The 13945-nt window shown below is 35.3% G+C and overlaps 1 protein-coding gene across 2 annotated transcripts; it reads left to right on the top strand.

Annotated features, from left to right (window-relative positions):
* The first annotated feature begins 614 nt into the window (after positions 1-614).
* Positions 615-13444, top strand: LOC135837489 (uncharacterized). Of its 2 annotated transcripts, none has more exons than XM_065352782.1 (2): positions 615-820; positions 9734-13444. In XM_065352782.1, exon 2 carries the CDS (start codon positions 9805-9807, stop codon positions 13312-13314), a length of 3510 nt encoding a protein of 1169 aa, XP_065208854.1. In that variant the 5' UTR covers positions 615-820; positions 9734-9804; the 3' UTR covers positions 13315-13444. The 2 variants fall into 2 exon arrangements, with proteins under 2 accessions (XP_065208854.1, XP_065208853.1); XM_065352781.1 differs by having other exon boundaries at positions 3252-9806.
* The last annotated feature ends 501 nt before the right edge of the window (positions 13445-13945 follow it).

The following is a 13945-nucleotide window of genomic DNA, read 5'->3' as shown; positions in this document are numbered from 1 at the left end:
GGCACATCCATATGAGCTCATTAGAACACCATTAAAACCCTTACCTTACTTTCCCAAAATTGAAAAAATCACAAGATCGACATGCCTGAATGCACAACTAAAAAATACTTCGAATTTTAGGTACTTCGATTTCAAAGTAGGTAACTATTCGTAGATAAAAATAAGAACATAAGTCAGCCTAAGCCTGAGGGATGCTCACTTAATGAATTTTTTGCTCGTAGTAATGAGCGAACCGAACAGCCAGATGAATCATAGAAAAACGATAGGTACACAAATACATATGTACTCACTTAATTTTCTATTGAAAAACGATGATACGGTCAAATTAAAACCCTTTAATTAATCTTACGTGGAAATACGAGTATTTCGGCGCTGAATGTTTACTGTTATTTTCAATAACCTACACGTATAATTACTTCCGAAAATATGCCTCAATCGGTGGAATCTTTCGCGTTATTAGATAATTGCAGATCAAGGCTGACTCACTAAGAGCAAAAAATTTCGCAAAGAAGTTGAACCTACGACCCGGTCGGTTATTTTGTTGTTTTGACGCGATGTGTTGATAAAAAAAAAAAACACTTTTGCTTTCGTATTATTTAAAACGACGGTGTTTTTATTCGAGCAATCAGACGTGTTAACAGCATCCTTAGTTACAATACGAAAGCTCGTGAGTTCGATTCGGCAGTTTTTGGGATAAAATTTACCGCGTTAGTAGAAACGTAAATCAAGAACCGATAAAATTCAAATAAGGTCTAAAAAGTGAAAAAATACAGGCTAACCTGTGATTATCAATTGATATCTGCTTATTCATGTTCATCAGGTATGTAGCGTACGTTTTTTAAAATATAATTATGAAAAAATTAGATTAGAAAATTCTAGTGTAGGTACATATTATTCTCGTCGAGTAGTTTGAAAAAATTTAACATGATAAAAATAAATGGATAATACCACCGTAAATAAAATTTTTTTGCGCCAAAAAGTAGTAATTTTTTCAGATAATCTTCTCTTTTGAATACTTCTTTACTTCTATTTTCAAATGATGTAATATTTCTACAAGAAATACAATTTTCCCTCAAAAAGAAAAACAAAATAAGTGTTCCAGTGACGAAATTTTTTACGTTTTTTCGAACTTTTCTCCATTCTTAAATGACCCAAGACAAATCAAATTGTTGATACGCAGCCCCCCCCCCTCATGTATACTCGTACATAATATATATGAAACAAATTCTTCAATTTTTTCAATGCAAATGCTCAATTATTTGTGCTAGGTATTATAGAATTTTGAAAAAGTTGCGAAAATTTTTCCCCAATGTGACCAAGTATTTGGAAAATTTAAAAAAATTATGCATAATAATAATAAGGTATAAAAATTTGAAGAAAATGCCAATTTTTATTAAATGCATTCATATACTTAATTGCAGCTGCACCGAAAATGTGAAAAAAAAACTTTCTATTACTTTTGGAATAGGTAATCTAATAGCATAAAGAAGATCTTGGATTTTCGAAGGACAATAAGACTTTCAAAATTTGCAGTTATCTGTAAATGTCTTGAAGACCGACGCCTCCCTGTCTTTAAAAATTTAGATTTGCAGTTTTTTAAAAATGTTCCGAGAACGAAACCTCCCAGAAAAATACCGATTTCTTTCATTCAGCATTTTTTCGAGTTGTTTCCTAATTTAAATTAGGAATTCGATTCAATTTTCCTCTACACGTTCATCAAAGTGCACAAAATTCATCCAAAAGGTTTGTTTTTCAGCAAAATTACACCGAAAAATTTTCTGAGTCATACCCCACACCCAAGCTGTGCTCAAAACTCGAGATTTCCTGTTTCTGAGGGATGGAGAGAGGGGGTTGATCCAAAATTTCCGAAATTTTCACAAAAAGTAGTCGCAAAGATTTTTTAAGAACCGAAAATTTTGAAAATTTATAGAAAAAAATCAAGGAGCAGCCACAGCAGAATTTTTTTTAATACATACCTTTGACGAATAAGACAAGACCGAGGCGGGGTTCAGAAGTATATGCAATACATTCAAAAAAATAATACGCTCATTTTAAAAACAGGTTTTTCGTATTTTTTTTAACCATCAAGGTCAACGAAAGAAATGTAAATAAAGTAAATGAGAACCACCAACATAACATCATCAAGATTTTTTGTGCACCTATCCAGAGATATTATCAGATTTCATAGGGCACGAAAAATGTCATAAAAGTGGTGGGGATAGAGGGTGCAACTGTTGCACAGTGGTCCAGGAGACCCCCCCCCCCTAAAAAAAAAGCATGTGAAATTCAATTGCTTGAATCCACATATCAACAATTAGACCAATTTATTCGCATTATTATGTTTTGAGAGTCGTCGATTTTCGAATTTGACAAAAAAAAAAATTGCAGCTAGGTAAAGGGTTGGGGATTATTGAGAGGTAAATTTGAAATTTGAGCCATGTAAGGGTATGACACATCGATTTACATCGTCCGAAGGTCGTAAATTTGAAATTTGACAAAGAATTTACGCAGGAGTTGATGGTGGGATGGGGGTAAGGGGTACATTTGAAATTGTAGTCATATAAGCGTCTGATGAATCGACTTGTGTCTGAAAGAAGTAGATTTCTAATTCGACGAAAAAAAAGCTTCTTGGGGTCGATGGTAAGGTAGACAAGGAGATCCCCTCCCCCCCAAATGACTGAACTTGAATTTTTGGGCTAAGTAAAATAAGAGAAATCAAAATGGACAAGTTCAAAATTTTTTTTATTTTCATTTATTTCATTATTTTTTTTCTTTTGAAAAAAAAATCTCTTCTTGGAAAAACAATGGCATATAGACGATTGAAAATCCAAATCTCCAAGACAGTACTCCTCATCATTTTGATCGTAACATTTCACACACAAAAATGGTTAATAATAATTTTCATACAACGTGGGAAAACAATTTCATGCAAAAAATCATAAATACATAATATTATTTCCAATCAAAAATGCGAATTTCGAACCATTCTCATAATGAATGATTCGTAATTCACGACAGCATGAAAATAAAAAGCTGAAATTTGGTCTAATAGATTGGCTGGCATTTTAAGCAATTCTAGAGTCTCCCGCAGATTTTAAAATTTGCAAGTTTTTGAAAAAAAAAACTATTAAAATCGCGTAAAAATTGCCCCTATGAATTAAACACTTTAAAGAAAATTGATTACTGTGACCTGTAATATCATTTTGAGAACAATCGACTGAAAATTCCCTTTTTTATTTTTATTTTTTCAGGATAGGAGCTTCACAGCACCAATCCTCGAACTAAATTCACACATCCGAAAAAGAAAACACAGATAAAATGCAGGAAAACCAAAACTGCCAGAACGCATTCTCCATCCCTGATATAAAAAACGAAGCTATTAAGGGGCTTTTCCAACTTTTAAACGTAGGAGAAACCAAATTCTGCAACCTACGCGAACTTGACGAGGCAACCCTGATATTAGGTAATACAGGGGTAGGAAAAACCATTTTCACTCGAAGAATTGCAGGGTACGGATCATCACTGCGATCGATCGAAGATGGTCTGGGCTACGCGATCATAAAAACCAACAACACCGATAATGACGATAAATCCTTCATTACATCAGATACTGTATTTCCAGAACAAATCAAAGACAACAGTACAGGAGCTATATATTACGATTTACCAGGGTTCCTGGATACCAGAGGAGCAGCTAATGATATAACTACAACTTACTTTATCAAAAAAATAGTCGATAATGTGAAACAAGTCAAATTGCTGTTTCTTATTAATCAAAGCTCGTTAAGTAATCAAGGAACTAGAGACGATTTCATTACGCTTCTATCGCACGTGACAAAGTTTGTGAAAAATATCGAAAAATACAAAGATGGCATAGCACTCGTCGTAACAAAAGTTAGATACCCGAAAAAAACTGATGAAAACATCGTCTCTGCAATAGCTGCGTTCATTAAAAAAGCTAAAAACGAATTACAGCAAAACAGTAAGAGCAATGTGGACTACACCAATGTAATTAAACTTCTCGACATATTATTGCAACAAGATGGAAACACGTATCCAAAAATTACAATTTCTCGATCACCTGATCAGAAAGGGCTTTTGAGTGAAATTCCAATAGTGCATGAAAACACCAAGAAGCTAAAAACCATGCTCTCAAAGATGAAATTCGTCGAAAAAAATGATTCAGATTTTGGTTACATTATACCGAAGAAATCTCTCATAGATATTGACAATATTATGGATGAAATCAGTCGAAACGCTGCTGCCAGTGCTCGAGAAATTAGTAAAGAAATTCAAAAATATCTATTTTCTGAAGAAGATAAAATCTACGATATCACCAAATTGTACAGTCTTGCAAGTACCAGATATGATGAATTACAGAAATTAAAGCAAGGGGCGAACAATCAACAAGAAATCCAAAAATGTGTACGAGAAGTTGATAAAGGTGCAGTTTCAATGAATATCAACTCGAATTACCAGAAAACATTGATCATATTTGGAGATTATCTGTCATTTTTGCACCAAGTTAGCGACCACGCCATAAATAACGAATTCAAATGTGCAGACGGTTTGCAAGATGTCCTCCAGTTTTCCTATAGGTCGAAAAAATGGTATTATTTTCTGAATAAATTATACGAAAAATTATCCGACTATGAAACACAAAGCAATACTCTCAATAGCCAATGTATCTCATTTGCTGATCATGTCATCAATCATATTGAGACTAAAAAAAATTCTGAATTCAAAATCGATCCGGTTGCTTTGAAAAAATGCTACCCAAATTACGAATCTGAATTCGAAGATATAAAAAGTGTTATAGTTGATAAACCGAAATTAGAAGCTTTAGGTAAAGTGCTGCGCATGACTTTAAAAAGCAATCTATCTTGTTCGTGTGATTCCAACAAATTGGTAATAAAAGGTCAGTATGTTAAAATCGGAGATGTGCCCAACATTCAAAACACATATTGCAGAGGAACGCCAAAATCGATAGAAATCTTCGCATTGAATGAGATATTCATAAACGAAGATTTAGATGAAAGAGGAGCAGCTGTGCAACTCTCAATTGTAGCTCCTGTTTGGAATATTCAAGGTCCTCGCCGAATTACACTGGATGGCGAATCTGCAAAGGCTCACTATCCGGCAACCGCACGAGATGGAGAAGGTTTGGGAGCTCGCGGCACAGATGGTTTGCCTGGATTACCTGGAGGCCCAGCAGGAAATTTCTTTGGAGTAGGTGATACTTTCAAGTACCTGCAAGGGCTTACAATATCTGTCAGAGGTGGTAACGGAGGACCGGGTCAGAACGGAGGTGATGGTGAGAGGGGCAATGACGGTGCTGACGCTACGGATGATACCTATATAGATCAAGATTTTTTCGATGCTCTGGGTTCCTTTTTTTCTTTCGGGTTGAGCCGAAGAGGTACTCCGAAATCCAGAAACCATAGAATCTTAAGATGGTACACCAAGGGTGGACATTACGCAATCTTTCTCGAAGGTAAACCTGGGTCAAGAGGAGGAAATGGTGGAGATGGTGGAGCACATGGTCTCGGGGGAAATTCAGGTGAGATTAATTTCGTTAAACTGGCATCATCGGACGCAAACGATGCACAGAAAGTGACTGGGAAGGGAAGCGACGGTTCAGATGGTGTAGGTGGTAAAGGGGGCACGGGAGGGAAAGAAGGAAATCAACTCAGAGTTGGCGAACCGTGGTTATTTGCAGATTTTAAGAGTACCTCAACAGATTCAATTTATATCAGCAATCGAGCTGCAGGAGGTGATCGTGGTAGAGATGGTTATATTGAGAAAGAAAGAAAATATCCCCAAGGTAGTGAAAAGATTTCAAACCACAGGGACATCGTGAATGAATTCAAAAATTATGCCAGGCAAAACCTAGAACAAAGCGTGAGAGAATTATTCCTGACAGAATTTCTTCGCAAGCTAGAGAATGATGCGCGTTTGCAAAACCATCGTAGAAGACGTCGTAATATAAATCGTTCAGATCCAACACAAATCATCGATTACAATGATGTGGTACTTCGAGCAAAACATTTCAGAATTTCACGAACGCTGAAGGCAATCACAATGATAAACGAAAACAGTGCTGACGGAATTGAAAATACCTCCAATTTACAAGCTCTAGATGCAAATAAAATTAATGGAACCATTGTAGATCATCCTTCTCCTGCAAAAAATGCAGGTATCAGAATCAATTCACCTATCAACTTGGCAATCACCTTCGTGAGCAATTTTTTCGGGCAAATGCAGCTCTTCAGCTTTGCCAATATAATGAATTATGGATTGGCTAAAAGTAGCATCGAATTTATGTTCAGTGGTTCAAAACCTTCAGATGTTTACACCAATACTGAAGGAAATACTAACCAAGTAATGAAACTTGGGAATTTCAATATCACCGAATCATTAGCATTGGCCAACTTCGCAATTCGTTGCATAACGAAACAGAAATTTTACAATAGTGAAGAGAAATCTATGGATTTATCAGAGGTGAGAGCCTCTGTGCTCAATATTATCACTGCATTCGAAGAAATACTCTGTGGTATATCAGCTGAGTACAATTTACCTCCGGAATCTTTGGAATTCGATCCAGTAACACTGATTTCTAAACTTGAAAGAGAAGTAATTAATCAAAATTACCAAAAAGTAGAAAAGATACTGTGCCAATCAATTGACCACAATGTCTATTTAGACAATCCCCAATTTCGGACTCTCATGCTGTGTAAGCTTCATGAAGTACTGAAGAGACAAAAAAAAGCTCACTACACCAAAAATGGCAATTATACATCACACTCACATAATGAAAGCAATGGTTTTAAAAATGGAATGTAACAATCTCGAAATGTATCAGCTCTATATGAACAACCTGCAAATCATTGAACAGATAGCGCCTAATAATTCAAAATAATACGTTTTTGCCATTGATGGTTCTGAGATTATGGTATATATTTTGTAGTACATAAATTAGAACTGAATGATCAATTTGAAAAAAAGTAATTTTGAAATCAAGTTTTGAAAAAAAAATCATCGGTCATGCTTTCAACTGATTTTAAATCCCCCCCCCCCCCCCCCACAATAATTTCGAACTAAATGTTTTTTTAAAGTATGTATTACTCAAGACATAAATTTTGAATCGTTTTGTACACTGTTTAGGATTACTCGTATTTATACATTTATAATGTCAATAAATTTATTTGATTCAATACTCAATAGATTCATATAGCCTTCGGTTTTGGTAATTCACTTACAAGTTACAAATAAGACCAGTGAATAAATTCAAACTTTTTTTGATGTTAGAAATTGAAAATTGAATTTTTTCAAATTTTAATTTTTTTGTGATGAGTTCATTTTATTGATTGAAAGGGCTTTTTTCAACTTTTTCAACGGATATGTAAAAATTAGGGGTCAAATGGGTTAACTTTAACAATCAAAACTTTTTTTCATCGGTGATTTTAAATCAAAAAATCACATTGTTTCGCAAACTTTCAATTTTTTTAAATCGACTTCACGAAATAATGCCACCCCAATTTTTTAATATGTTGTTCAGGATGAAAAGTTGCCCATGATATATTTTTTTCAGAATTTTTGAGGGTCGGAACGATATGAAAACTACGTTTTGAAACTTTTCGAGTTAATTTTTCGTACGAAAAAAAGTGGCAACACCGATTTTTATGATATCACCAAAAAGCCTTTCAAAACTCAGCTTACTATTGGAATAAGTTCCATTTAGGTGGGTATCGCGGTTATCGATTAATCCACTGCTGAAATGGATAATATTTTAAGTTCACTGAAAAATTTGACACCCTCTGGCAGCCTTTAAAAAAGGGCTAGAGAACTGCGATTCGCGCCCTTGGTCATCCCTTCAAAAGTTCTTTCCTCAAGAAAAATTTCGAAAAAATCGCCGACTCCTCCCCCCCCTTCTTGATCGAATTGGCGTGGAATGACTCAAATGCAGAGATTTTAACAAACCCTCATTTTTTTGAGAAAAATTCTGACATTTGAAATTGAAAATTTTAGAAACGCTCAGCACTTTTGTTCAATTTTAAAAAAAAATTCATCTTTAAGGATTCTGCACAAGGAAAACAAAGAGGTGATTTGGAGGAATTGCGACGCAGAAATTGAGAATTGTGAAAAAAAAGTGTTATCAACTAGATATGGCTTTTTCCAATTCATGTATTTTTTTTTTTTTTTGTGAAAAGGGAGAGGAGTGAAGGCCGAAGGGGTGGTGGGGAAGAATTCATCTTGAGAAAAAAGGTATTATCACCATGCTGACATTATTTTTGATTTTTGCACTATTTTACAAAAAAATATATGTATATTTCATCAACTTTACGTGAGGTGTTTCAAGAAATCTTCGATTTTACTGGAATTTCATAATTTCGTGGTAATTTTCCAATGGTTTTCACGATCATCTTACAGTTTTTATGATGTTTTATGTAATTTTCACCAAATTTTATTCCACATTGATGATTTTTTTAAAGATTTGCGTACGTCGATCCGGATCACTCTGACTTTTTCAAAATTGGAAATTTTTTTTTGAATTTTTGACATATATGTCAGGTTTTTGAAAATTTGAAAGAAAATCGGTCACCATTTATTAAAACGTGGGGGAAAAGTTCATTGATTTTTCAAGTGTCAGATTTTGTCTGAAAAAAATAAAATAAAAAAAACGATCATTGAAAATTTTAAAACTTGGAAAGAAATTCGATAGACTTTCAGCGATGTCAACTTTTGAAACCTTGGAGAAAAAGAAAACTTAGGGAAAACCCCTGTTAACTTTCCAACATTATGTGCAATTTTTAGAAAATCAAGAAAAAAATTTTATTGATTTTTTGACTTTACGCCACACTTGAGGGAAAAATCAATGAAGTACGTAGTTACATACTAAAATTAGGTACACTTATCAAAATTCCAAAAATAACATACTTACCGACATTTTGTCAGATTTTTTTCAAATTTGGAACTCTGAATATTGAGTCAGGTTGAGCAAAAAACATGTCCATAATTTAAAACTTTCTTTGGAGAGGAGACTTTTTACCCACTTTCCTCCGGATTTCGACAAATTTTGTTGAAATTTCATCAATTTTCGTGGTTCAAATTGCACGTATATTCCACAATTATCCATCAAAATATTCCACCCCCCCCCCCAAATCACGCTGATACAGAGCTGAGCACATGTTGCAGCAAAGCCATATTGATCATAAAATTGCTGATTCGTCGAATCGATCATTAAACCATAAGTAGGTAAGGTACTATAAATCGACTCACCCAGTATATTACTCATGAATTTCACATAAATAAAACTCTTATGGAGGAACACTGTACTCACCTGAAACAAAAAACAATATTTTTTGGATTAGTTTGCTTCGATTATTCATTTTTCAATTCTAATTCATTTGAATAGTAATTCTACAAAAGAAAAGTACCCACATAAATGACAAACAAGTAAACACTCGCAAGTCAGAACATGAAACAGAATGAAACATCTGACATTGATATTTGCTAAATTTCATGAAGTAACATAAAGTTTCATGCTAATCTTACACTCTTCCAGTTCCAGAGAAAAAAATTAGCAAAATAGCATAACACTTAACATTGTCCTAAAACTTCAGGATAATCATGGAACATTATTTCAACACAAAACTTTCACACGCCTTAGATTAGCGATTAGTGAATTCATCACAATCAATACTAAAGATTCCTGTTTCAATTTTCTTTCCAGGATACCAGCTTCGAAAAACCAACATTCTGCACAACTGGAATAAATTCACACCTCTGCAATAGAAAATAAAAATGCCGGAAAATCAAAACTGCCCAAGCACATTTCCTACTACGAACATCAGCAACGAATCTATGGAAGAAATTTTCACACTTTTGGCCGAAGGAGAAACCAAATTATGCCATCAACCCAAAGTTGAATCTGCAACATTAGTATTGGGCAACACAGGCGTTGGAAAAACTGTATTCACTCGAAGAATTGCAGGCCACGGAGCGACTCTCAAATCAGTCGAAGAAGGTCTCGACTACGCCATTGTCAATCCAAACGAGGAAACTGACACTAAATCCTTCATAACATCCAATACAGTATATCCAGAATTAGTACAAGATAACAGTACAGGCGCTGCATATTATGACTTCCCGGGTTTCCTAGATACCAGAGGAGCAGCTAATGATATAACCACGACGTATTTCATCAAAAAAACAGTCGATAATGTTAAACGAGTCAAATTACTGCTTCTTATTAATCACACCTCGTTGAGTAACGATGGAACAAGAGATGACTTCATTACTCTCCTTTCTCATGTGACCAAATTCGTCAAGAACATTGAAAAATTCAAAGATGGCATTGCACTGATTGCAACAAAAGTTCAATATCCTGAAAAAACAGACGAAAGCATCGTCTCTACAATAGCTGAATTCATCAAAAAAGCTAAAACCGATTTGCAACAGAAAAATACCAACGGCGTGGACAATGCCAATGTAATAAAACTTATCGATATATTATTGCAACAAGATGGAAACTCGTATCCAAAAATTGCGATTTCTAGATCGCCAGATCAGAAAGGAATTCTGAATGAAATTCCTATTGTGCAGGAAAACACAACAAAAATCAAATCCATGTTAGCAAAGCTGAAATTTATCGACAAAATGGATACTGATTTCGGTTACATCATACCAAAGAAATCGTTGATCGATATTGGCAATATAATAAATGGAATCAATCAAAGTATTGCTGCAAGTGTTCGAGAAATTGCTAAAGAAATATCTCATAGAGAAGGTCCCTTCAACGATATTTCCACACAGTACGAGGCGAGAATCAAGAAATACGACGAATTGAGGAAATTAAAAGAGAATGCAAATAATCAAAATCAAGTCGAAAAATGTGTACAAGAACTTATCAATGGAATAGCATCTAGACACACATCAATATTGAAGTATTACAATGACTATTTGACATTTTTGCACGATGTCAGCGACCATACCATAAATACTCAATTTAAATGTGCTGACGGATTACAAGAAGCCATCGATTATCACTACAAGGGGAAACTATTTTACCATTTTTTGAATAAATTACACGAAAGATTATCAGATTATGAAATACAGAGAGATACCTCAAACAACCAGTGCACAGCGTTTGCTGAAAGTGTCGCAAGAGATTTAGGTAAACAGGATTCTGAATTCAGACTCGATCCGGCCGTTGTAAAAAAATGTTACCCAAATTACGAATCCGAATTCGAAGACATACGAAACATGTCGATCAATAGAAATGAATTAGAACTTGTAAATAAGATGCTGAATTTGGCGTTGAAAAGCAATTTATCAGTTTCGTGCGATTCCAAAACACTGGTTATAAAAGGGCAGTATGTTAAACTTTCAGATGTACCTAATATTCAAAACAGAGAATGCAAAACACCGCTAAGATACATGGATATATTCGCCTTGAACACGGTATTCATCGATGCGAATGTAGATAAAAATGGAGAAATAAAACGATTTTCTATAATAGCCCCGGTATGGGATGTTCAAGGGGTTCGCAGAATTATGCTCGAGGGCTTATCGGGAACAGCTCACGATCCGGCAAAAGCTCCTGATGGAGCCAACCCAGGAGATCGTGGCGCAGATGGAAAGCCAGGATTATTCGGAAGACGAGGAGGAAATTTCTTAGGAATGGGTGAAGTATTCAGAAATATTCAAGGTCTCACTGTTTCTGTCAAGGGTGGTAGAGGAGGACCGGGGCAGAATGGAGGTGATGGTAAAGTTGGTCGGAATGGCGATGACGCTGTCAACGATGTTTATGTAGATAACTGCTCGGCGAAATCCCGAAATCACGCCATTAAGAGTTCTGAAAATGTTAAATATCGCCGAGCCAAGGTTGTTCTGGCTGGTAGAGATGGTCAAAGGGGAGGAGATGGCGGAGATGGTGGAACGGGTGGTATTGGAGGGAATCCGGGTGATATTGCGATGGTTTCTGTTGATTCCCCGAATACAGATGATGTAGGTATTCATAAAGTGATGGAAAATGGTAGCAAAGGTTCAGATGGTAGAGCAGGTGAGGGTGCTGCAGGGGGGAAATTTGGAAACAGTCTGGAAGTATCGATACCATTGTGTTTCAAGACGTATAGAAGAACAAAGCTCAATACCATTAACGATGACAGACGAACATCAGGGGGTAACCATGGTAGGGATGGCTATAACGCCAGAGAAATACAACAACCATTACAGAGACAAAAAATCATAGGTATACAAACCGCCATCGATGGGTATAAACGTTATGTGCAAGAAAATCGACACAATAGTGTGAGAGAATCTCGTCTGATGGAATTTCACAGAAAGTTTGAGTTGAGCGTGTCCCAGCCAGGGTTTACTAAATATTACGCCAGAAGACGTCGTGATATTAGTCACTCTGATCAAACAAGAAAAATTGCCCAGGCAAACAATATCAGGAGTTCACAAACACAGGACGCTGTTGACGAAATTGAAGACACTTCTGTTTTCAAAGATGAAGGAGCAAATGAAACAATTCACCTGGAGGTAGACCATGCTACTTTTGCAAAAAGCTCTGGCGTAAGAATGAATTCACCTCTCAACTCTGCTATCAATTTATTGAGAAATTTCTTCGGGCAATGGAAGCTCTTCGGTGCTGCCAACATAATGAATTATGGATTGGTCAAAGGTGGTCTAGAATTTATGTCCAGAGATTCAAAGCCTTCAGGTATTCAGACCAAATCTGCAGGAGATACTGGTGATGCCATCAAACTTGAAGGTTTAAATATTAACGAATCCTTGGTATTGGCTGATTTCGCAATTCGATGCATAACAAAACAAAAATTCTACAACAGCGAAGAGAAATCGCCGGATTTATCCGAGGTTAAAGCTTCTGTACTCAATATTATAACTGAATTCGAAGAAATACTCAGTGGTATACCAGCTGAACACAATTTACCTCCGGAATCTTTGGAATTTGATCCGGTGACACTGTTTTCTAAGCTTGAAAATGAGATAATCCATAAAAATTACAAAGAAGTGGGAAAGATATTGTACCAATCCATCGATAGCAGCGTTTATCATGACAATCTTCAATTTCGTACTCATATGCTCCACAAACTTGAAAAAATCTTGGAAAAGCGAAACGAAGATAATTTTGAGAAGCACTACAATCGCAATCTCGAAGCACATAATGCGAGCAATGTTATTGAAATGGGACCACAAAACAATCTAAACAATATGTATCTGCTAAAAAGGTATGAAGTAAATCATTTGCAGAGCATTGGACGGATGGGGGATTATAATTTGAAATAATAGAATTTACATTTGTTTGAGTCAATATACTTCAGATCATGTTTTGGGCAGATTAGAAATGAAAAGTGTGTTGATTGTATCCAGCAAAGTCTTCAAGCTTCTCATAATATGTATGTAACTGAATGGAAAATTTTCTAACAAAACATGTATTTTTGTCAGGTATTTCGATGTATTTTATAAAGTAGATAATGAAAATGAAATTGTAATTTAAAACAGGACTCCAAAAGTAGAGGAATCCAGAAAAATGTTTTGATTGTTTGTTTATATGTATGTACACACTATGTAAATTATCTACTCACTTGCACACTATCACTCTCACGCATACCTACCTATTTTCTCTTAGGGGGGAGGGCGAGGCGGGGGTGTGCGAGGGGATTTTAAAAAAAGTATAGCACCCATAACCCATACCTAATTATAAATTATAGATGCGTAGGTACATATTGGAAATACAAAAGCATTAGTTTGGAATCATTTCAAAATAAATTCTTTTAATATCATATAGGTACCTACCTATAGATTTAAGACCCTGAGAGCTTGTTAACTGTGTACTTACATATGAAATTAGTTTTCACATTTTAAAATAATCTACGCCAACATTACAAACTTTTTGAAGAACTTTTACCTAAGCTAA

This window comes from Planococcus citri, chromosome 2, assembly GCF_950023065.1.
Source record: "Planococcus citri chromosome 2, ihPlaCitr1.1, whole genome shotgun sequence".
Lineage (NCBI taxonomy): Eukaryota > Metazoa > Arthropoda > Insecta > Hemiptera > Pseudococcidae > Planococcus > Planococcus citri.
This window is presented reverse-complemented; position numbering and strand designations above follow the sequence as displayed.

Coding starts and splice junctions, on each gene's coding strand:
- LOC135837489 (XM_065352781.1), top strand. CDS start 3,319: ATGCAGGAAAACCAAAACTGCCAGAACGCATTCTCCATCCCTGATATA.